General features: G+C 45.0%; 1 protein-coding gene across 8 annotated transcripts in view; it reads right to left on the bottom strand.

The window, feature by feature from the left end:
* The window catches only part of LOC147122761 (tryptophan 2,3-dioxygenase-like), a 150,425-nt gene that overhangs the window by 7,074 nt on the left and 121,344 nt on the right, over positions 1 to 22,007 (bottom strand). For 3 of the 8 annotated variants that reach the window (XM_086010329.1, XM_086010356.1, XM_086010365.1), the window contains exons 9-12: positions 21,812 to 21,869; positions 20,688 to 20,767; positions 20,505 to 20,595; positions 217 to 755 (exon numbers count right to left, since the gene is read on the bottom strand). In XM_086010329.1, the coding sequence (XP_085866455.1) occupies positions 602 to 755; positions 20,505 to 20,595; positions 20,688 to 20,767; positions 21,812 to 21,869 (383 nt within the window). In that variant the 3' untranslated portion in view covers positions 217 to 601. The other 5 variants (XR_015081564.1, XR_015081565.1, XM_086010339.1 and 2 more) reach the window with 3 other exon arrangements.

Below are 22,007 nucleotides of genomic sequence, written 5' to 3'. Positions count from 1 at the left end.
ATGGAACAATACTAAATTAGAATGGCATTTTGCAAAAGCAACACCTTTTGATACGAGTTACATTATTATTGTATATATTTACAACACATTATCATTGAAAGGCTTGTTCATTACTTTTCAGAAGCAATGTTGCCCTTTCAAATCAATTATCGTTTTTGAAATATAAACTCATAATTTAACAGTTTACATCAATTAAAGAATGAAGATAGTTTTACATATTCTTTACAATATTTTATATAAATAGGTTTATATGTACATAACCTCACACACACATTCGCAAAACTTGTTACAGGACCAGTTACGACTACTGGCACTGATCTGGGTGCGAAACTGGTAGATTATAACATGCGACAGTCAATGGAAATAAAAATCGTGAGAGATGTAAAATGGGCTGCCGACTCGGTATCATCCGTTTTACATTATCGCACAAGTCAAGATCTACCTCGAAATCTTTCACTGAAAATGTTTTAGTGGATAAAGTACAAATGAAAGATTTTTTAAAAAATAAATGGAACCTTAAAAGCTTAAAAAAAGTTTTGAACCTTTGTGTACGTTCCTTTCTAAAATATATTCAGTGTAAAACATTGAGTTGATCTTGACTTTAATCTGATTCCTCACTGCTGAAGTACGAGCTATCACAACACTCTGCGGTATATAGGAATTTGTGAATTGATGATGTCAGCTTTGGAATCCAATGTCTTGGGACCAAGAAGGTTGCGAGGTTGAACAGGTCAACAAACACTTTGTATCGGTCACTAAAATGGAGGATTAAGAAAAAGAACAAATATTGAAGTTTTATTCATTGGCTAAAACCAGTGTATTAAAACCACAGCAGATTACTGGAATAAATTGCTTCATAACAGTCGTTAAACAATGACTCTTAAGCCTTTATGAATTTTCCTATGTATTCCAGCTGATTTTCTGTTGCTGTGGTTGGTTGGCTGATGTTGAGTGAGGATCGAATAGATCCCCTATGATTTCTGCCCCAGAGTGATTTAGCATTACTTCCACCACTGACTGGAAATAGTGGGGGTGGGGGGTTAATTTTTGTAACGTCACAACAGATAAGCAGGAGAAACCCCACTGAAATATATTCCCAGTGACATTTTCAGTTTGTAATGTCCTGCGTGCATACTGTCACAAATTCTGTCTGCCTTAACAACACTGGCCTGGCATTACAAAGGCCTGCAGAGGAAGTTTACACTTTCAAAGCATTCTTTTGGCACTGGCAGATTTGGCCAGCAGGCTCCGCAGTGGTGGCAGTGATTTTCCTTCTCATCCGTGTCGAGCACGGGCAGAAACATAGTGGGGAGCTCAGAAAATCCTACCTCAGCAAGTTAACGCTAGCAATACCAACAAGAGCAATATCTGCCCTCTGGGGTTTAATTGGCTGAAGAAAATGCCGATAGTACCATTTTTCAAAGGCCAATTTGTCTTCTTTTCAAAGTTGTCCTACTTTAAAATAGATGGTGGGAGCTGGCAGATGGAGAAAAACAGGCCAGTACCAACAATCTAAACTTTGAAAAATATTAGGATAGGTAAAAAGCTACACAATTTTTGTCTTTAAGGGCTGGATTTTGCCAGCCCTGAGGAGGCGGGTTTGGAGGCGGGACTAGTGGCAAAATGGGAAAAGTTGGGAGCTGCTCCCAACCCCGCTTCCAACCCACCTCCGAACCATCTTCCCAGGAGGCGGGTCCCCGGCTCGTGCAGGGACCCGTCTCCTTGAGGCAGGAAGGGGATTAGAGCCAATTAACTGCCTGTTAACAGGTAGTTAACAGGCAGTTTTGAGGCTTTTCCACATTTTACGACTGCAAGTGCGGGTTTCCCGATGGCTGCGAACCTCACCAGGGTCAGCGAGGCAACCAGTGGGTCAGCGGGGGTGAGAGGGATCGAAATGTCAGCTGTAGAGGTGAGTGATGGGTGCAATTGGGAAAGGTAAGTATGTGAGGTGAGTGTAAAGTGTTGGAAAAAGTTTCCTTAGCTTTGCTGCTTCCTGCAGGCTTTAACCTGTGAGGATCCGAAGGTGCCTCATCTCAACAGCAGAGATGACAGAATGGCTGCTGCATTCACAGATGCAGCAGCCATCTGCTTTCTGCTGAGGAGAGAGGTCTTGGTGTGCCTTCTGTGCAAGGGCTCACCTTAGAACAGAGATTGTCAGTGTTTGACAGCTTCTCAAACCTGTCAAACACTGACAATTCATCTGTCAAAATGTTTTCGACAGATGAAACGTCATACGCTGATGTCATCTGTCGCTGGCTTTCCTCAAGGGAAAATAGCGTGGGTTCGTCAGACGTCACTGGGGGCGGGACTGAAACCCGGAAACCAGACGTCCCACCTCCAGCACGTCTCCAGAGGTAAGATCGCGGTCTAAGAGTTTAATTTAGGTTAGTAATGTTTTTTCAGAGGGGAAGTCACCGATTTTACTTCCTCCCTCTTCTGGTGCTGGCTTCTCTTGCTGAGCACTCTTCCACAAGTGCTGGTCAGTCTCTGTTACCACTCCATTGTTAAACATACACAGTGAGAGTGGCATGTGGCTATTTGACTCTGGAGGGCATCATAGATGAGCCCATCCCATGTCCACATTCATGCGCTTTCCAGAAAGAGTCACTGGATAACAGTCAGCAGTGAACACCATGGTTGATTTTTTTCCTTCCCTTAGTCTAAGCTAATTGTAGCATCTCAACTGATGAAAACAGCTAACTGCATAGTGCAGAGTTCAAGTCTATGGATTCAAAGTCTATATCATTTCATGCTACATCAGTCAGTGCCTTTTAGGTTGTGACACTGATTTAAAGTCACATACTTTACAAACGTAAAGGATTACGATTCTAAGATTGTTTCCAGTCACTGAACTGGAACTAACACTTAAACAAAATAGAGTTAAAAGACTGTGCACAGATGAAGATTAGGTGGTCCTGAAATTCTGAGTCCCATAATCTGCCACTGGAAGTGCAGTGGAGCGGGGATTCCATACGATGGCCCTGACTGACCCCATTGGAAACCTCAGCATCAGCTCATTTCAATTTTGCCAGAAAATATTTAATTGCACCAGGGAGTCCCAAAAACCTCAAGGGGGTGCGGTCAGGCCAACTAACAACACACAAGGGTGGGCACTTGAGAGGTTTAACCAATGTCCATGTGAAGTTTCTGGTAATGTATTGTCATACAGTGAAATCTCTTTTTCAAAAAGTGCCCCTTATAGGACAGATCTGAGCGCACATTGCGAAGTGCCTTACTGAGTTCCAGTGATTGTTCAGGAATTTATAATGGGGAACAAAGAAATGGCTAACCAACTAAATACATATTTTGGTTCTGTCTTCACAAAGGAGGACACAAATAACCTCCCAGAGATGTCGGGGAACATAGGGTCTAATGAGAGGGAGGAATTGAATAAAATCAGTATTTGTAGGGAAATGGAGTTAGGGAAATTGATGGGATTGAAGGCCGATAAATCCCCAGGGCCTGATAATCTACATCCTAGGGTACTTAAGGAAGTGGCCCTGGAAATAGTAGATGCATTGCTGGTCATCTTCCAAATTTCTATAGACTCTGGAACAGTTCCCATGGATTGGAGGGTAGCTAATGTAACCCCACTATTTAAAAAAGGTGGTAGAGAGAAAACGGGGAAATATAGACCGGTAAGCCTGACATCGGTAGTGGGGAAAATGCTAGAGTCCATTATAAAAGATGTAACAGCAGAGCACTTGGAAAACAGTGACAGGATCGGGCATTTACAAAAGGTAAATCATGCTTGACTAATCTACTGGAATTTTTTGAGGATGTAACTGGTAGAATAGATAAGGGAGAACCAGTGGATGTGGTGTATTTGGTCTTTCAGAAGGCTTTCGATAAGGTCCCACATAAGAGATTGACGTGCAAAATTAAAGCACATGGGTTTGGGGGTAAGGTACTAACTTGGATAGAGAACTGGTTGGCAGACAGGAAGCAAAGAGTTGGAATAAATGGGTCTTTTTCCGAGTGGCAGTCTGTAACTAGTGGGGTACTGCAGGGATCGGTGCTAGGACCCCAGCTATTCACAATATATATTAATGATCTAGATGAGGGAACTAGATGTAAGATCTCCAAGTTTGCAGACGACAGAAATTCCAGTATGATTTGGACAGGTTGGGTGATTGGGCAGATGCATGCCAGATGCAGTATAATGTGGATAAATGCGAGATTATCCACTTTGGTGGCAAAAACAGGAAGGCAGATTATTATCTGAACTTCAATAGATTGGGAAGAGCAGAAGTGCAACAAGACCTGGGTGTCCTTGTGCACCAGTCGCTGAAGTTAAGCATGCAGGTGCAGCAGGCGGTTAAGAAGGCAAATGGTATGTTGGCCTTCATAGCGAGAGGATTCGAGTACAGGAGCAAGGATGTCTTGCTGCAGCTGTACAGGGCCTTGGTGAGACCACACCTTGAGTATTGTTTGCAGTTTTGGTCGCCTTATCTGAGGAAGGATGTTCTTGCCATGGAGGGAGTGCAGCGAAGATTCACCAGACTGACACTTGGGATGGCAGGAATGACGTATGAGGAGAGATTGGGTCGATTAGGCTTATATTCGCTAGAGTTCAGAAGAATGAGAGGGGATCTCATTGAAACTTATAAAATTCTAACAGGACTGGACAGACTAGTGCAGGAAGGATGTTCCTGATGGCGGGGGAGTCCAGAGCCAGGGGTCACAGTCTAAAGATAAGGGGTAAGCCATTTGGGACTGAGATGAGGAGGAATTTCTTCACCCAGAGAGTGGTGAACCTGTGGAATTCTCTACAACAGAAGGCAGTTGAGGCCAATTCATTAAATATATTCAAGAAGGAGTTAGATATATTTCTTGAGGCTAAAGGGATCAAGGGATATGGGGAGAAAGCAGGAACAGGGCACTGAATTTGGATGATCAGCCATGATCTCATTAAATGGCAGAACAGGCTCGAGGGGCCGAATGGCCTGCTCCTATCTTCTATGTTTCTATGTCTCTATAACTCCCCCCTCCCGCCGTCCCGCTATGGTGATGAGTGTGCAGGGACCCGGGTTCGAATCCAGCCTCGGGCGACTGTCTGTGTGGAGTTTGCACATTCTCCCCGTGTTTGCGTGGGTTTACTCCGGGTGCTCCGGTTTCCTCCCACAGTCCAAAGATGTGCGGGTTAGGTTGATTGGCTATGATAAATTGACCCTTAGTGTTAGGGGGATTAAATACGTGGGGTTACGGGGATAGGGTGGGATATGTGTTGGTGTAGGGGTGTGGGATATGTGTCGGTGCAGGCTCGATGGGCCGAAATGGCCTCTATCTGCACTGTGTGGTTTCTGTGATTTCTGTGACATTAAAGGGATGCTTCACGGTGCTGGTGTGGGATGGTGTTAACCTGATGCATCTTCTGGCAGCCAGGGTTTACAGCATTAAGTGAAGAAAGTCTGGCCATGGTGATGCCATCGCTGGCCTCCCGACCAGCAATTTTTCAGGGGCTGATGCCCTGTGTCCAGTGCAGCATCAGGTGATGGCGGCGAAGGTTGGTGGTAAGGTTGGTGATGTTGGTGTTGGGGATGATTGTGGAAGGATTCGGAGGACCAAGGTCTGATTGTCTGAATGGCTCCGATGTTGTTGGAATAGATGGCAGCTGCAGGTGAGATGACAGAAGTGATCTGTCACTGGTCAGAGTGGTTCTCCCAATGAGGTGGCACTGGACATATAGTTGGATTTAAAAACATGTAAGCTAAAGAAATCTGTATATGTATTAAAAATGCAATAACCAACATTTTCCTTGCTCTGAAACTCACCAACTGCAACATGGTATCCTTGACACCACTTTTGCAGCTGTCAGCTTTTCACAAACATCAGACCAGAAACACGTCAGGTTGAGCTGGCGTGTTCCCCGAACAGCGGGTAACCAGTGGGGGAGAAGGTAAAATTACAAGTAAGCCACAAAAGACTCTTAAATTGGCTCTTAACAAGCCATTTAATTACCAGAATTGTCTCCCCTGCCACTCCCCCGGTTTCCTACCCGCTGTCAATCTTTGCGATTTTGACAGTGGACCCACCTCCAAACCCACACTCTGAGCGCTGGCAAAATTCTGGACTTAGTCTTCATTCTCCATTTGCAAACATATAGAATGTCAATTAATAATAATATAAAAATGGAACTTGTTGTGTCCGTGTATAATAAGACACAGACTGCAGGAGAACGGTACAACAGGTGTTTACTCAACGTGGCTCACACTGGAACTGATCTGTACAGATTACTACTCAGTGCTATATACAGGTGTGGTCACTGCCAGTACTGCAGTATACATGTGCTGTAAAAGATAGTTCCCCCCTTAAAGGTATATACATTACAATTCCTCCCCTTTTAGATTAACAGTACCATAACACTCATTTAACAACTAAATATCAAACTAATTACAATTAACACTTTTAACATGCAACATTAGCTGAAAATAGTCTATTTATATATTCAGTCTTTGGGGAGGCTTCCTGATCCTTTCTGAATAGTGCCTTCCCGAGTGTCTTGCTCTTGGTGCGGAGGCGGTTCTGGCCCCCTGTCGTCAGTTGGTTCATCAGCTTCCGATGCTACTGTTTCTGGGGTAGATGTGACCTGTATGTTGGGTTCATCACCAGGTACGTATGGGCGAGGCATGGGGTTGACTTGTTCCTGTGACTCTAGGATCTGGTCAGCATGGCATCTCATGATGCTCTCCCCAACGTCCACTGTGTACATTAGTGGGCCCTGCCGTGTGCATATCATTCCTGGCTGCCATTTTTCTGTTCGGTAGTCGCGGGCCAAGACTGGTTGCCCTACATTGAAGCTCCTTGTTGGCTTCTCATGGATGTGCTGGAATTGCTTACTCTCAACATCTCTTCGTACGTTTGGTCTGAGCAAATCCAGGCGAGATCTTAACCTTCGGTTAAAGAACATCATGGCTGGGGCCTGGTTGGTGACTGCATGTGTCGCATTCCGGTAGGCGAACAGGAAATTGTCCACCTTGTGCTGCAGCGGAATGTTGTCATTGTACATAGCTTTTATTGCCTTCTTAAAGGTTTGTATGAACCTCTCAGCCAATCCATTTGTGGCTGGATGATACGGGGCGGATGTGTAATGCCTTACCCCATTCTTTTTCAAGAACCTCCGGAACTCTTCGGACACAAGCTGTGGTCCGTTGTCGGAGCAAATCTCTTCTGGCAAGCCATTCCTGGCAAAAATGGTCCGTAGGACTGCAGTAGTTTTTTCCGTGGTGGTGGAGGACATTTTGATGACCTCAGGCCATTTCGAGCGCGCATCCACGGCTATTAAAAACATTGAGTCCATGAATGGACCAGCAAAATCAATATGCACCCGTTGCCATGGAGATCAGGGCCACTCCCATGGGTGTAGAGGGGCCTGTGGTGGTGCATTTTGGACTTTCTGGCATCCTGAGAAGCTCTTGGTCAGGTCCTCGATTTGTTTATCGATTCCCAGCCACCACACATAAGCCCTGGCTAGGCTTTTCATTTTTACCCCTCCCAGATGACCCTCATGAAGCTCATTGAGCACTCTATCCCTTAACTTGGGTGGAATTACCACTCGGGATCCACACATCAAGGTCCCCCGGCACACTGACAGCTGTTCTCTCCTTGTCGAGAATGCTGGCAACAGTGAGTCGCCATGTGCTGGCCATCCCTTCACCGTCAAATCATATACCTGAGACAGTGTCGGGTCATTTCGGGTTTCCTTTTCGATACAAGCTTTAGTTACCGGTAGGTATTCAACTATAGTCGAATGGAATATTTCGACAGGATCCACTGCTGGTGCTTCCTCCGCAGTAGGCAGTGGCAGGCGTGATAGCCCATCAGCATTTCCATGCTGTTTCGTGCCCTTATATTCAATCTCAAAGTGGTGCGCCCCTAGAAAAAGTGACCATCTTTGTAGTCGTTGCGCAGTCATCACCAGAACGCCCTTCTTCGGATTAAAAATGGAGACAAGAGGCTGGTGATCAGTCAGCAAGGTAAATTTCTGCCCGTGCAGATAGTGATTGAACTTTTTCACTCCCCACACTAGGCTGAGGGCCTCTCTGTCAATCTGGGCGTAGTTATGCTCGGCTGAGGTTAGTGATCGTGACGCAAAGGCTATTGGCCTCTCTGAGCCGTCCGAGAATTTGTGCGACAGCACCGCTCCAATGCCGTAGGGTGACGCATCACATGCCAACCGAATTGGTAATGCTGGGTTGTAATGGGCCAATACCTCTTTTGATGTGATTAGTGTTTTGCTCTTCTGGAAAGCTCGTCTACATTCGTCACTCCACTTCCATGGCACCCCAGTTTGCAGTAGGGTGTTCAGTGGGTGTAGTACTGTAGACAAATTTGGCAAGAACTTATGGTAGTAGTTTACCAGCCTGAGGAACGACCTCAGTTGTGACACATTTTCCGGTGCTGGAGCCTTGACTACTGCCTCAATCTTCTCTGGGGACTTATGTAACCCCTCTTTATCGATAATGTGGCCACAATACGAGATCTGTTTTCTAAAAAACTCGCATTTGGGGCGGTTAGCTCGGAGCCCATATTCCTGCAATCTAGTGAGCACCTGCTCCAGGTTGGCAAGGTGATCACTGTCATTTTCGCCCATGACCAGGATGTCGTCCAAATAACACTGGGTCCCTGGGATCCCTTGCAGGACTTGTTCCATTGCCCTCTGCCAAATAGCCGGAGCTGATGCTACCCTGAATACCAGCCGGTTTTATTGGTAGAGACCTTTATGGGTGTTGATTGTGAGGTATTTTTTTGATGCTTCTTCTACCTCCATTTGCAGATATGCCTGGGCCAGATCAATCTTAGTGAAGCGTTTCCCTCCAGATAGCGAGGCGAAAATATCTTCAATCCGCGGAAGTGGATATTGTACGGTGTGAAGGACCGGGTTCACTGTTACCTTAAAGTCCCCACAGATGCGAAGCTTCCTTGGTTCCCCAGGCGTGCTGCTCAATGACTTTTTTATCACAGGGACGATGGGTGTAGCCCACTCGCTCCAGTCTACCTTGGACAGTACACCTGAACGTTCCAGACTCTCCAGCTCTGCTTCGACGGCTGGGCGGATCGCATAAGGTATCGGTCTGGACTTAAAAAATTTTGGGCTTGCGTTTTCTTCAATTTTAATCGTCGCTGTCATGCCTTTTAGTGTTCCGAGTCCTTGCTGGAACATTTCCTTCGCGTCAGTTTGGATCTTTGACAGTCGTCCAGGTGTGACGTCATCATCCTTTTTGTCAGCCACAGTCAGTGCCTGTATGGAATGCCAATCCAGTTGTATTTTCCGGATCCATTCACGCCCCAGTAATGGTGGTCCTCCATCTTGCAATACATACAGGTCTAGTTTTGGTGTTTCCTTACCGTTATATATAACGGTCACCCTTATTTTTCCTTTGGGTAGACTTTTTGCCTCGTGTACGTCTTCAAAATAATTTTTGTGTCTCTCAATGGTATGTGTGAGAATAGCTGCTCGTAGTCCCGTTGGTTTGATCCTGTGTCCAATTCCATCTTTACCTGGACTCCTGCTATCTTGAGAGTGACTCAAGTGGTTCGGTGATCCTCCATTGTGATCACATTATGTAGTTTCAGACAATTCAGTTCCCTGCTTTCGGAGTCGTTATCACTCTTTTGTTCATCTGAACTATTCTCCGTCATCTTATGTACCTTCTTGTACTTTTCTTTGGTAGGTTTCTTATTGCTGGTTTTCTTTCCCGACGTGCTGTGTGTCCTACTTTTCCACACTGTCTGCACACTTTGTCTTTGAACCAGCAATCATTCTGGTCGTGTGTTGTTCTGCCGCAGCGATAGCACTTCTCTGTTCCATATGACATTTAGTTTGTGCCATATTCTTGTGGTCTCTGTTGTATCTCTGCAGCGACCCGTGCTGCTGCTTCATATGATACCGCAATGCTGAAAGCCTTTTCCAGCGTAAGGTCCTTTTCAGATAAAAGCCGTTTCTGGGTTCCTTCACTTTGAAGCCCACACACAAACTTGTCCCGCTCCAAACTGGCAGTGTTTCGATAGTTTGCGCAGTTCTGTTAAATAATCAGCATTGCTTTCATCCTTATGCTGGTTCCGTTTGTGAAACTTGAATCTTTCTGCTATCAGCAGCGGTGTGGGGTTTAAATGTTCCTGTAGTATTGTTACAATGTCTTCAAAACTCTTTTCCATTGGCTTCGTTGGGGTTACTAGATTTTGCAATAAACCATACGTCTTTGCACCCATTAAATTTAACAATACCGACGCTTTCTTGTCATCTGACACCTCATTTGCCTTGCAGTATACCTCTATTCGTTCGACATATGTAGTCCAATCTTCGACTTCATTGTCAAATGCGGTGATACTGCCACTCTTCGGCATTTTGGATGTGGTTTAAAATGGCGTCTCCCAATGGCTTAAAATGGCGTCTCCCGCGCTTTCCTTCCTCCCCCGCTGCTGCCAATGCCGCTCCCGGCGGTTCTCATGGCAATGGCGGCGCCCTGTAGGTTTCGCGCGCTTCTCCTGCGCTTCTGCCAATGCCGCTCTCGGCGGTCCTCATGGCAATGGCGGCGCCTTGCGGGTTTCTGCGCATCTCTCTCTCCCTCTCTTCGACGCTGCTCGGCCCCTGAACACTGGCTGCGCCCTGTGCACTCTGCCCTCTCTCTCTCTCTCTCTCCCCCGTCGACTCTGCTCAGCCCTTTGCTGTGCCGCTCGGTCGGGCTCTAGCCCGCCGCTGTCCGGGAAGGGTCTGCGCACTACCTGTTGCCAGCCCGTTTCGCTGGACCACCTCGACTGGAAAGCCAAGCCTGGCTCTCGACAGCCTCCCCCGCAATTCTCGAGTCTCTGCTGGATGACTGGGCGGTTGCCCGTGGTCGACGCCCAAGTCTCTGGCCTTGACCTCCAATCCACTGATCTCCAGGAACGAATCCCCGGGAGGTGATGCAGAGTTGCAGGTAGGTTCGAACTTGCCTTGTCGCCAATGTTGTGCCCGTGTATAATAAGACACAGACTGCAGGAGAACGGTACAACAGGTGTTTACTCAACGTGGCTCACAGTGGAGCTGATCTGTACAGATTACTACTCAGTGCTATATACAGGTGTGGCCACTGCCGGTACTGCAGTATACATGCGCTGTAAAAGATAGTTCCCCCCTTAAAGGTATAAACATTACAGAACTTACGGTTGTTGTTCACACTGAGTTGTTTCAGATCTATTGGATTTTACTATCGACGTAACAAAACTCACAAGATCCCAACATACAGATATAATATGAACTTTAAAAGGCACAACAATTTTCTTTGTTGTCATTTCATCAAAATCTAAAATTAACCAAGAGTCTATAAAGGCCACAATAGCAGTGAAAAGATGACCCTGGACACAACATTGGATTGCTACTTGAAATAGTGGGGGTGAAATTGGTCTTGGGTAGTCGTGCAAAACCGGCGATAGTGAATTGGCCCTGATTTACCCCCCACCCAATGGTTTTTTCCACTGAACTCACCCCCAATTAGGCAAGGAATGAAAGCAAGCAGGAGCATGACAATAAGAAGGTGGTAGAGCAGGTCAGAAACAGAGGCACGTTGGCAACAATCATCACAATATGGTGGAGCTAGGCCTATGATGGAAAAGAGAACAAACACAACAGAAACATTCAACATTAGAAAGGTGATTTTGAGGGGCAAGCTGGGAAATCTGGCCTGTTAGAGGGGAAGAACACTGAAAAAAGTTCATCATGTTTAGAAGTACATACACAAAGTAGAGAACATATCGCTAAGAAAAAGCATAAGAGGGGTGGGGAGTGGGGGAAGACCGATGGAAGTAATGACGCAGATAAGGGCCAAAAAGAATTCACCTGGAATTTCTACGAGGGTTCTCCCAATCGCCTGTTGTAACTTTGGAGGAAACTCTGGAGAAATGCCATTTATGCTGCTCCTCCAAGGTTTCCGCCGCTGTTCAGTCGAAGTTACGCCGCGAGTTCAATGAACCCACCCAGAAATTCTACCTCAGTGATCCCAAAATATATATCTATGGCAGTAAAGTGGACTGAAACATTTGTAAAATTAAGCGTGACCATGGAAGCTGAATTTTTAGTAGAGTGGGGTGGGGGGGGTGGGAATGGAAGAAGTATTAAAAAATAGATTAGAATTTCAGATAGAGTGTCACTGATAGGCTGAGGAAGTTAAAGGAAGACAATACAATCAGCCCAGATGGATGTCATACAAGGCTTTAAAAATGGCTAATGAAATCAGTCACATCCTTGCCTTTAACTTTAGACAATCTTTAGAAACGGATGTTGTACCACAGCATTTCAAAGCAACTAACCTGATAATCTTTAAAAAGGGATGTAGAAAATGCCCAGCAAAATATATACCAGTGAGCCTAAGACTTCTTGTGGATAAAGCATTAGTAGATATTCTGAAAAAGGAATAATGAAACACCTAGATAGGTATTTAATCGTAAGAGGGAGTCAGCAGGAAGGGAGGCCTTGCTGAACACATTTATTGGAGCTCTTCAAGGGAATAATGGATCTTGTCGACAATGGAAGTTCTGTGGATGGGATATATTGAGATTTCAGCAAGGCTTTTGATATGCCACACAAGTGATTAGTTCACAAGGTAGGAAGGCAAGAAATGGGGGACAAACTTATCAAGTGAAGTAAAATTTAGTTAAACCAGAGAAAGCAAAGGGAGACTGTGAATGGAGCTGCATCAACACTGCAAGGGATCCCTGGTGGGGTGCCACAGGAATAATTTCTGAAGTTGTTGCTGTTTAAAGCGTATATTCATGATTTTGAGCTGGAAACAGAAACAAAGGGCTAGATTTTGCCAATGGGGAGCTTTTGGAGGCGGGACTCCCACTTGTCGGTTTTCAGTCCTGCCTCTATCAACTTCTGGCCAACCCATGCTATTTTCCCTCGCTTGACCTTGTTAAGCCCGCCCAGTGGGCTTAGCAGGCCAATTAAGGGAAAGCCAGTTACAGAGAAACATTTTTGACAGATGAATTTTCATCGTTTGACAGCTCTGTGAAGCTGTCAAACACTGACATTCTCTGAAGTTTGATGAGGTCTTGAATTCAAGACCTCATCAAACCTCCTTCTTTTGTAGAAATTAAATGGTTGCTGCATTGGAGAATGCAACAACCATCTGCCATCTCTACCACGGAGGTGCGAGGCTCTCCGCATACACACCGATTGAAGCCTGCAGGGAGAAACAAGGGTAAGTACACTTTTTCTAACACTTTGCACTTACCTCAGATACTCACCTCTCCACACTTGCATCCATCACTCACCTCCACAGCACACTTTTGGACCCCTCCGACCCCCGCAGACCCACTACTCGCCTCGGTGACCCTGGCAGGTTTCGGAGCCTTCGGGAAGCCCGCACTTGTGTGGGCAAAATGGTGATAAGCCTATTTTCTACCTGTTAACTACCTGTGGCTTTAACCCCTTCCTGCATCCAAGGAAACGGGACCTGGCGCAGGACGGCTACCCGCCTCCTGGCAAGATGGCATGGAGGAGGGTTGGGCACCCACCCCCAAATTCTGTCATTTTCCCGGCAGTTCCGCCTCCAAACCCGCCTCCCCAGGGCTGGCAAAATTCAGCCCTTTTAAAGACATCTAAGTTTGCAGATGACACCAAATTGGGAGGGTTTCAATCAGGCAAACTAAATACAAAGAAATTTGGATAGGTTGGGAAGGTGGGCTGCTGATCAGCAAATGGCATTTAATGTGGAACATAAGAACATAAGAACATAAGAAATAGGAGCAGGAGTAGGCCATACGAGGGAAATTAGGGACAGCATAAAATCAAAAAAAAGGGCATATCAACTGGCAAAAAAAAGCACCAGACCGGAAGATTGGGGGCAGTACAGGATACAGCAAAAGAGGACAAAGGGATTAATCAGGAAGGGGAAAATAGAATACGAAAGTAAACTTGCAGCAAACATAAAGACAGACTGCAAAAGCTTTTATCGGTATATCAGGAGGAAAAGACTGGTAAAATCCCAAGTCGGTCCCTTGCAGTCCGATTCGGGAGAATATATAATGGAGAATAAGGAAATGGCAGACCAATTAAACTCATACTTTGGTTCTGTATTCACAAAGGAGGACACAAATAACCTCCCAGGAATATCGGCAAACATAGGGACTAATGAGAGGGAGGAGCTGACAGAAATTAGTATCTCTAGGGATATGGTGTTGGGTAAGTTGAGGGGACTGAAGGCTGACAAATCCCCGGGGCCTGATAAACGACATCCTAGGGTACTTAAGGAGGTGGCCCTGGAGATAGCAGATGCTCTAAGGATCATCTTCCGGAACTCCATTGACTCGGGAACAGTACCCGTGGATTGGAGGGTAGCTAATGTTACCCCAATATTTAAAAAGGGGGGTAGAGAGAAAGCAGGGAATTATAGACCAGTAAGCCTTACATCGGTTGTGGGCAAAATGCTAGAGTCCATTATTAAGGATAAAATAGCGGAGCACTTGACAAATGGGGAAAGGATCGGACAGAGTCAACATGGATTTACAAAGGGTAAATCGTGTTTGACTAATCTGCTGGAATTTTTTGAGGAAGTAACTGGTAAAATAGATGGGGGAGAGCCAGTGGATGTGGTGTACCTTGACTTCCAGAAAGCCTTCGATAAGGTTCCACACAAAAGATTATCATGCAAAATTAAGGCTCATGGGATTGGGGGCAATGTATTAACGTGGATAGAGAACTGGCTGGCGGATAGAAAACAGAGAGTTGGAATAAACGGCTCGTTTTCGGAGTGGCAGGCAGTGACCAGCGGGGTGCCGCAAGGATCTGTCCTGGGACCCCAGCTGTTCACAATATATATAAATGATCTGGATCAGGGAATTGGATGCAATATTTCCAAATTCGCTGACGACACTAAGCTAGGAGGAGGGGTGGGCTCTGATGAGGATGTCAGGAGGCTACAGTGCGATTTGGACAGGTTGGGGGAATGGGCGGATACGTGGCAGATGCACTATAATGTGGATAAATGCGAGGTTATCCACTTTGGGGGTAAAAACAGGAGGGTAGATTATTATCTAAATGGCAATAGATTGGAAGATGGGGAAGTGCAGAGGGACCTGGGTGTTCTTGTGCACCAGTCACTGAAGGAGAGCATGCAGGTGCAACAGGCGATTAAGAAGGCAAATGGTATGTTGGCCTTCATATCAAGGGGGTTCGAGTATAGGAATAGGGATACCTTACTACAGCTGTACAAGGTGCTGGTGAGACCGCATCTGGAGTATTGTGTACAGTTTTGGTCGCCCCATCTGCGGAAGGATGTTCTTGCCATGGAAAGAGTGCAGCGGCGATTCACCAGGCTGATACCTGGAATGGCAGGAATGACCTACGAGGAGAGATTGAATAGTTTGGGCTTGTACTCACTGGAGTTTAGAAGATTGAGAGGGGATCTCATCGAAACATATAAAATTATGGCAGGCCTGGACAGGCTGAATTCAGAGAGAATGTTTCCAATGGCAGGGGAGCACAGAACCAGGGGCCACAGTCTAAAAATAGCAGGCAAATAATTTAAAACAGAGATGAGGAAGAATTTCTTCACTCAAAGAGTGGTGAGCCTGTGGAATTCCCTGCCACAGAGGGCTGTGAAGGCTAATTCAATAAATATTTTCAAGAGAGAATTGGATATATTTCTGAAGGCTAAGGGGATTAAGGGTTACGGAGAAAAGGCGGGGACGGGGTACTGAACTGGTAAGATCAGCTAAGATCTCAGACGAAGATCAGCCATGATCTCATTGAATGGCGGAGCAGGCTCGAAGGGCCGAATGGCCTACTCCTGTTCCTATCTCTATGTTTCTATGTTTCTATACGGCCCCTCAGGCCTGCTCCGCCATTCAATAGGATCATGGCTGATCGGAATCTAGACTCACGTCCACTTCCCTGCCCTCTCCCCGTAACCCCTAATTCCCTTATCTGCTAGGAAAATGTCTATCTCCATTTTAAACTTATTTAATGTTGCAGCTTCCACAGCTCTCTGGGGTAGCAAATTCCATAGATTTACTACCCTCTGAGTGAAGAAGTTTCTCCTCATCTCAGTTTTGAAAGGGCAGCCCCTTATTCTAAGATTATGCCCCCTAGTTCTAGTCTCACCCATCAGTGGAAACATCCTCACCGCATCCACCCGATCAAGCCCCCTCACAATCTTATATGTTTCGATAAGATCGCCTCTCATTCTTCTGAACTCCAATGAGTAGAGTCCCAACCTACTCAACCTTTCCTCATACGTCAACCCCCTCATCTCTGGTATCAACCGAGTGAACCTTCTCTGAACCGCCTCGAGATCAAGTATATCTTTTCTTAAATATGGAAACCAAAACTGCACGCAGTATTCCAGGTGTGGCCTCACCAATACCCTGTATAACTGCAGCAAGACTTCCCTGTTTTTATACTCCATCCCCCTTGCAATAAAAGCCAAGATTCCATTGGCCTTCCTGATCACCTGCTGCACCTGCATACTAACTTTTTGTGTTTCATGCACCAGGACCCCCAGATCCCTTTGTACTGTAGCACTTTGCAGTTTCTCTCCATTTAGATAATAACTTGCTCTTTGATTTTTTTGTGCCAAAGTGCATAACCTCACACTTTCCAACATTATATTGCATCTGCCAAATTTCTGCCCACTCACTTAGCCTGTCTATGTCCTTTTGCTGGTTTTTTATGTCCTCCTCACTCACTGCTTTCCCTCCCATCTTTGTGTCGTCGGCAAACTTGGATATGTTGCACTCGGTCCCTTCCTCCAAATCGTTAATATAGATTGTAAAGAGTTGGGGTCCCAGCACTGACCCCTGCGGAACACCACTAGTTACTGATCGCCAGCCCGAGAACTAACCATTTATCCCAACTCTTTGTTTTCTGTTAGATAGCCAATCTTCCACCCATGCCAGTATATTACCCCCAATCCCGTGATTTTTTATCTTGATCAGTAATCTTTTGTGTGGAACCTTGTCAAATGCCTTTTGGAAGTCCAAATACACTACATCCACTGGTTCCCCTTTATCCACCCTGTATGTTACATCCTCCAAGAATTCGAGCAAATTTGTCAAACATGACTTTCCCTTCGTAAAACCATGCTGACTCTGTCCTATTAAATTATGTTTATCCAAATGCTCTGTTATTGTTTCCTTAATAATGGATTCCAACATTTTGCCAACCACAGATGTTAGGCTAACTGGTCTATAGTTTCCAGCTTTTTGTCTACTTCCCTTCTTAAATAAGGGTGTTACATTAGCAGTTTTCCAATCTGCCGGGACCTTTCCTGAGTCCAGGGAGTTCTGGAAAATGATCACCAATGCATCCACAATCCCTACCGCCACTTCTCTCAAGACCCTAGGATGTAGGCCATCAGGTCAGGGGGATTTATCCACCTTATGCCCCATTATTTTACTGAGTACCATCTCCTTAGTGATTTTAATCGTGTTTAGCTCCTCCCCCCCCCCCATTGCCCCATGTTTGTCCAGTGTTGGGATATTTTTAGTGTCCTCTACTGTAAAGACTGATACAAAATATTTGTTCAGCGTCTTTGCCACCTCCATGTTCCCCACCACTAGTTTCCCGGTCCCATCCTCTAAGGGACCAACGTTCACTTTAGCCACCCTTTTTCTTTTTATATAGCTGTAGAAACTCTTGCTATCTGTTTTTATATTTTTTGCTAGTTTACTTTCATAATCTCTCTTTTCTTTCTTAATTAATCTTTTAGTTATTGTTTGCTGACTTTTAAATGCTTCCCAATCTTCTATCCTCCCACTAGATTTGGCTAATTTATATGCCCTTGTTTTCAGTCGAATACTATCCTTTATTACTTTACTAAGCCACGGATGGCTGTCTTTTCTTTTACTCCCCTTTTTCCTCAGTGGAGTATATTTATCTTGAAAGATGTGAAATATCTCCTTGAATGTAGACCACTGCTCTTGTACCGTCTTACACTTTAATCTGTTTTCCCAGTCCACTTTAGTCAATTCTACTCTCATACCTTCATAGTCTCCTTTATTTAAGCTTAGTACACTGGTTTGAGATCCAACTCTCTCACCCTCAAACTGAATTTGGAATTCAACCATATTATGGTCATTCATTCCAAGGGGAACCTTTACTAGGACATTTTTTATTAATCCTGTCTCATTACACAGAACCAGATCTAAGATTGCTTGCCCCCTGGTTGGTTCAGTTACATACTGCTCAAGGAACCCGTCCCTAATACACTCTATGAACTCTTCCTCAATGCTGCCATGCCCAATTTGATTAGTCCAGTCAATATGAAAGTTAAAATCCCCCATGATTATAGCTGTTCCCTTATTACAAGCCCCAACTATTTCCTGATTTATACTCCGACCAACAGAGTTGCAACTGTTAGGAGGCCACTAGTGACTTTTTCCCCTTATTATTCCTTATCTCCACCCAAACTGTTTCACTATCCTGATCCTTTGACCCAATATCATTTCTGACTATTGCAGTGATTCCATCCTTGATTAACATAGCAACCCCACCTCCCTTTCCTTCCTGTCTGTCTGTCCTTCCTAATTGTCAAATACCCTTGTATGTTTAGTTCCCAGTCATGATTATCTTGCAGCCATGTTTCCGTAATGGCCACCAGATCATACCCATGTGTAGTTATTTGCACCGTCAACTCGTCAAAACTGGACAAATGCAAGATAATGAGACTGGCAGAGGGCAATAAATGAGGTCATTTTCACCTTCATTGCCAGGGCAGCAATCTGATGGAGCTGAATGCCCGACAGTTATGCCAGGTTTTCATCCTACTGAAATCAATTGGATGAACATCAGATGGGTTCTAGAATGGGAAATGCAACCACCAATCACCGTCCTGGCAGTGAAGGTGAAAATTCACCCAGGGAGCATTGGTGGATAGCTCAGTGAAACCAACAATGCAGTGTGCAGCTTCAGTAAGAAAAGCTAATTGCACAGCTGGAAGGATAGAGTACAAATCCCAGGTGTTAAAATAATGGCTACAAAGTACTGGTATGGCCAAACCTTGAGTACTTTGAACAATTCTGGCAGCAATACTACAGTAAGGATATCCAGGCTTTTGAGGCAGTCCAGATAAGGACCGCAAAACTGCCTATGCTTAAGGTCTCGATAAAACCGTAGGATTTTTTGCTCTGGAAATGAGAAAGCTCAGAAAGAAAGAAGACTTACAATTATATAGCACCTTTCACGACCACTGGACATCCCAAAGCGCTTTACAGTCAATTAAGTACTTTTGAAGTGTAGTGACTGTTGCAATGTAGGAAACACGGCAGCCAATTTGCGCACAGCAAGGTCCCACAAACAGCAATGTGATAATGACCAGATAATCTGTTTTAGTGATGTTGGTTGAGGGATAAATATTGGCCCAGAAATTCGGGTCTCCATGGGTGAGTACGCACGGGGTACTCGCCCGTAGGCTGAATGGAAGTGCTGGTTTTCTGCATGCACTGCGCATGCGCAGGAAACCGGCACTTCCGATCCTCTGAATGAAGAGGTTCAGAGGTCGAACGCATGCGCAGGAGAGGCTGTGCGTGCGCTTTGAACTTAGGTTTTTTTTGCAGGTTTTCCTGGGATCGTAAGCCTGCAGTATTTAGAAATGTAAAAAGCAGGCGTAAGGCCTGCTTTTTACAAGGTAAGTGGTCAATTAATTAAAATTAAAACATTTTTTCCACAGGTTTATTATTTTTAAATACTTTAAAGCAAGGTAAGTTTATTTTTAGCCCCGATAGAATATAAAATTATTTTTTTCAAAAATTTAAATTATTGTTTAAAATAGTTATTTAATGTAATTTATAGTTTATTTAAAAAGTGTGATTTAAAAAAAAAATTATTTGAAGGTTTACTGCTATTTTGGGGCCGTAGTATTTATAAGTTTTGACAGGTCTTCCTGTCAATCTTATGAATGGGCTTTTCCCTCCTCCGATTGGCTGCCCATGGCTCATGTGATCCCAGGGGACGCATCGCACTAACTACGCCCCTGGGACACGCAAGCACAGCGCGCCGGCAGCTGAGCCAGGCCCCGGAGCGGAATTCCACGGGACCCTACAGCTCAAGTGCCGGCGCGCAAGGTAAGTGCAGGTCAGGGGCTTACACTTGCGGGAAGCCCCTGACCCGAATTTCTGGGCCATTGGCTAGGACACTGGGGAGAACTCCCCTGCTCTTCTTCAAAATAGTGCCACGGGATATTTTACGTCCACCTGAGAGAGCAGACGGGGCCTCGGTTTAACGTCTCATCTGAAAGACGGCACCTCCACCAGTGCAGCACTGGAGTGTCAGCCTAGATTTTTGTGCTCAAGTCGCTGGAGTTGGACTCAAGCCACAGCAAATGCAGCACTCCCTCAGTACTGCACTGGAGTGTCAGCCTAGATTTCTGTGTTCCAGGGAGGTATTACTTACGTATTCAAGGGAATGCATAAATTGAAACCCAATAATCACTAGTAATTTCCGCAGGGGTTCTCCCGATCTCCCACCGCATCTTTGACAGAAGACCAGTGGAAAACCTGAAGAAATGGATGTCCTTTTATCGTACCTCATAGTAGAACGTAAATATTGATAGCCAGATGATCCACCGGTGCCAGCTTTACTTCCAATCATCCTTTGTACCATACAGACATGGTTGTCTTGTGGAAAATAGGAAAAGATCTCAAATCAACAAAAAAAATTTGCTTGCATGTGTTTTATGTAAATATGTCAAGCTTGAAGTATAACTTACATCTCCATTTAGTCATGAGGGCATCAATATCCATGAGTGAATTCAGTAACTGGAATGGCACCTGGAAACGTGGTTCTTCTCTGGAAATAATAAACATAAACACTTTGATTATCTTCCATGGTTTCATCTCCATTTTAAAGGTATTTCAATCACTCCATCCTCCTTCGGTCTTCTGAGGCCATGCACCATCTGTGGACAAAAGAATGGGTAAACAACCTGCCTCCATCTCCCCATTACAGCTGCATGAAAATCTTGAGCTAAATATAGAATTATTGAGATTTACAGCACAGAAGGGGGCCATTTGACACAAATGAATCTCACTGCCCCACTGTCTCCACATAGACATCTATCTTCCACTGCTTATAATATCCAATTTTCCTTAATAGATACAGGGTTAACTTATAACCTCGGCAAGGGTGGAAAACTGGTGGTATCAGACCAGACAGTCGGTGGAGGTAAGTCACTCTTCAATGTTCCTTTCCTACCTATGAAGATATACCTGATCTCCATGATAACATAAGGCCATAGGCAAAGTAAAGCCTTTTACTACCTCATCTAGGGGCAACCTTTCTACAGGGGTTCTCCAAATCTCCCACCGTAACTTTGCCGGAAACCCTGGATAAACAACGTAAATGGGCGATAATGCCATTTCACGGGGGTTTCCACTGAAATTACGGCGGGACATGGGAAGAACCCCAGTGGACAATTTAACCCCTATTGTTTGCCATTTACCCCAGTTGCAGATGGGCACTCCTACTGCACCACTGTGGCATGTCCATGTTCCACACCAGCAATGCTTACATACTTATGCTGAACTATGGGCAGTTTGTTGCAGTCAGTGTTCATTCGGGATGTTTAAACTCATTTCACAATAAGTCACCTGACCAATTCCATGCTTCGGCCCTTCCTGAGGTGAGCAGCACACACAGGTAGCTCGTGGAGGGAAATGTAAACATAAATGTAAACCTGTGATATTACATCCATTACCTGCTGGAAGTGCGAATCAGTCCTTTTGTTGAATCAATCTGGATTGGATTTGAACACAGGTCCCAAAGGTAAAGGGACAGCATGCTGGTCCACTATACCACTCAGCTCTTTCACTGTATTATTTTGATTTTACTAACCTGTAAAAGTAGATCATGAGAGCCCCCTGCAGTGCCTTATATGATACTCTCCGTTCACCTGAAGGGAATAAAGTACAATAGTTAGCCATGTTCAAGTCGACTGATTACTGATCAACCTCTGCACATAAGATTTGTAAAAATTAATGAAATTAAAACACCTGTTGGGAAAATGGTGAATACAACAGCGTGGTAGATT

Source organism: Somniosus microcephalus, chromosome 2, assembly GCF_052327205.1.
Source record: "Somniosus microcephalus isolate GS21.2 chromosome 2, FLI_Smic_1.0, whole genome shotgun sequence".
NCBI classification, from domain to species: domain Eukaryota; kingdom Metazoa; phylum Chordata; class Chondrichthyes; order Squaliformes; family Somniosidae; genus Somniosus; species Somniosus microcephalus.
This window is presented reverse-complemented; position numbering and strand designations above follow the sequence as displayed.